Below are 2,500 nucleotides of genomic sequence, written 5' to 3' on the forward strand. Positions count from 1 at the left end.
TCACTTCTCTCTCTCTCTCCCTTTCTCTCTCCTCCCGTCTGCCCCGCCTGCCCCGTCCCTCCCCGCCCCTGCCTGTGCAGCCGTGCGGGCTGACCGCATGCGCGGCGGCCGCAACAAGTTCGGGCCCATGTACAAGCGCGACCGCGCGCTCAAGCAGCAGAAGAAGGCGCTGATCCGCGCCAACGGCCTGAAGATGGAGGCCATGACGCAGGTGATGCAGGCCGTGCCCACCGACCTCACCATCTCCTCGGCCATCCAGAACATCCACCACTCCAAGGGCCTGACGCCGCTGGGCCACCACCACCACCACCTGCACGCCACGCCGGGCCACCACCACCACCACCACCACCACCACCACCACGCCACCGCGCTGCCCCCCACGGACTACGACCGCAGCCCCTTCGTCACGTCGCCCGTCAGCATGGCCATGCCCCCGCACTCGGCCGGCAGCCTGCAGGGCTACCAGGCGGCCTACGGACACTTCCAGGGCTCGGCGGCCGCTGCGGCCGCTGCGGCGGCTGCGGCCGCTGCGGCGCGCACCATCAAGTCCGAGTACCCGGACCCCTACACCTCCTCCCCCGAGTCCCTCATGGGCTACCCCTACGTGGACGCCTACCAGTCGGGCGGCTCGCCGCCGGGCTTCCCGCACCTCATCGTGGAGCTGCTGAAGTGCGAGCCGGACGAGCCGCAGGTGCAGGCCAAGATCCTGGCCTACCTGCAGCAGGAGCAGGCCAGCCGCGGCAAGCACGAGAAGCTCAACACCTTCGGCCTCATGTGCAAGATGGCCGACCAGACGCTCTTCTCCATCGTGGAGTGGGCGCGGAGCAGCGTCTTCTTCCGCGAGCTCAAGGTACGTCTTCGTTTTGTTTGTGCGAGTGTGTGTGGCTGCGTGCATGTTTTTGTTTGGTATGACTGTCGTCATCAAGCTCTGTTGTCTCCCTGAATTGTTTCAATGTTTTATAATGTTATTATTTTAACCTTAGAAGTTACCCAAGGCTGGAAGGAGCCCCTCTCTTTTACTCTAGCTTTTCTTGACGTCTATCTGACGGCCTGATGAAAATACAGCAGTGGTGTAATTTATTTATCCCCTGTTTCTGTGTGAGTCCATGTGTGACACATGGTGTTGTGGGTTGTGAAAACTTTCGCTCTTGCACCTCAGGCACTTTTCATACATAGTAACGGCGTGGCCTAAAGTAGTCTCGTGTTTTATGTGTAATGAATAATGTGAGATGCTGCTCGCGGTGTGAAGAAATGGAAATATAAGGGAAGGGAGGGAGCTTTCACCTATTAGCGTGCAACGAGCAGAGAAACACGGAATGGATTCCCAATAATTACACGACCTAACCATTAAACACGTCAATATGTTGTTACTCAATTCTCAGCAGTTCATTTGATTATGCAATTAAGTCATTAATTTTAATTTTCCTCCGGGTTTCTTTTGTTTGAAAGCCGTATTTCATTATGCTTATTAACATGGCACACAAGACAGTTCAGGGAACATGAGGAACTGACTTTTTCCCCCAACTAGAACCTGCGGCTTCATAACATAACACGCACAAACCATGCAAACGTCTGCTATTCAGTTATTCCGCTCAATTGATTGACTCAGAATATGCATTTTCTTTTTATTGACTGTTGTCAAATGTCTGTGGATTTTACTTTCCATATAACGCCATTCCCCCTGAAAAGAAAACAGAGCCAAAATGAGTAAAGTTAAGTAAAGTAAGTAAATAAGTGAGCCTTACCGAGCCATACTGTATGTGCATACTAGGGAAGGAGCCTAGGGAAGGAGCCTAGGGAAGGAGCCTAGCTGCTGTTTCTGTATAGCGTGTGGCGGCATCCCATTTTTGTAGCCTTTATAGTATGACACGGCCTGAGTTTCAGGACGGGCACGCTACCCACGAAGCCATGGTCAAAGTAAAGTTAAAGCACACACTAAACCCTGAGTAATGTCTTCTAAATCCTGACAGTTTTCTGAAAAAGCTATGTTTCTATGTCAGTGGTTCTTCGATAAAAATAAAAAAAAAGGCAGACCTACAAGCTCGTAGCGCGCCACTCGGTGGCGCGCTATGATGAGCTTGTAGATCTGCTAAAAGACTAGTCATTTTTATGTTTGGTTGTGCTCGAGTGTTGTGCGCTCTGAAAATAGCAGATCTGCAAGCTCATATAGCTTGTCGATCGGTTATTTTCGGTATGCAACCAGACCGAGTGTAAATCAGGCATTATATACCAAGGCCTGCCAACATTCATTTGTGCTGTCGAAATTAACACTGGCTCGCAGGTTGCTTCACACTAGCGTGCGTTTGTTTCGTCCTAAGTTGTTTCCAGCGTGCGCTCTGACTGTGAGCTCCCAGGTTTGATTCTCTCGTGAGAGGACATTGATATTCAGGTGTGCTCACATGAAAAGGCTGCGAAATGAGCGCGAGCTTCACGTGTGTTTTCATTTGATCCTGTCGGACTGCTCTCTCTCGTCTGGTTTGTTTCATTGCCATGGGCTTCC

At 51.9% G+C, this 2,500-nt stretch overlaps 1 protein-coding gene across 1 annotated transcript in view; it reads left to right on the plus strand.

The window, feature by feature from the left end:
* nr5a2 (nuclear receptor subfamily 5, group A, member 2) overlaps positions 1 to 2,500 on the plus strand; it is a gene marked incomplete at its 3' end in the record, with an annotated part of 61,885 nt that overhangs the window by 24,911 nt on the left and 34,474 nt on the right. Inside the window, 1 exon segment of the mRNA XM_080769679.1 lies at positions 81 to 850. Within this exon segment, the coding sequence (XP_080625805.1) occupies positions 81 to 850 (770 nt within the window).

The sequence above is a fragment of the Protomyctophum bolini genome, assembly GCF_963924005.1.
Source record: "Protomyctophum bolini genome assembly, chromosome: 8".
NCBI classification, from domain to species: domain Eukaryota; kingdom Metazoa; phylum Chordata; class Actinopteri; order Myctophiformes; family Myctophidae; genus Protomyctophum; species Protomyctophum bolini.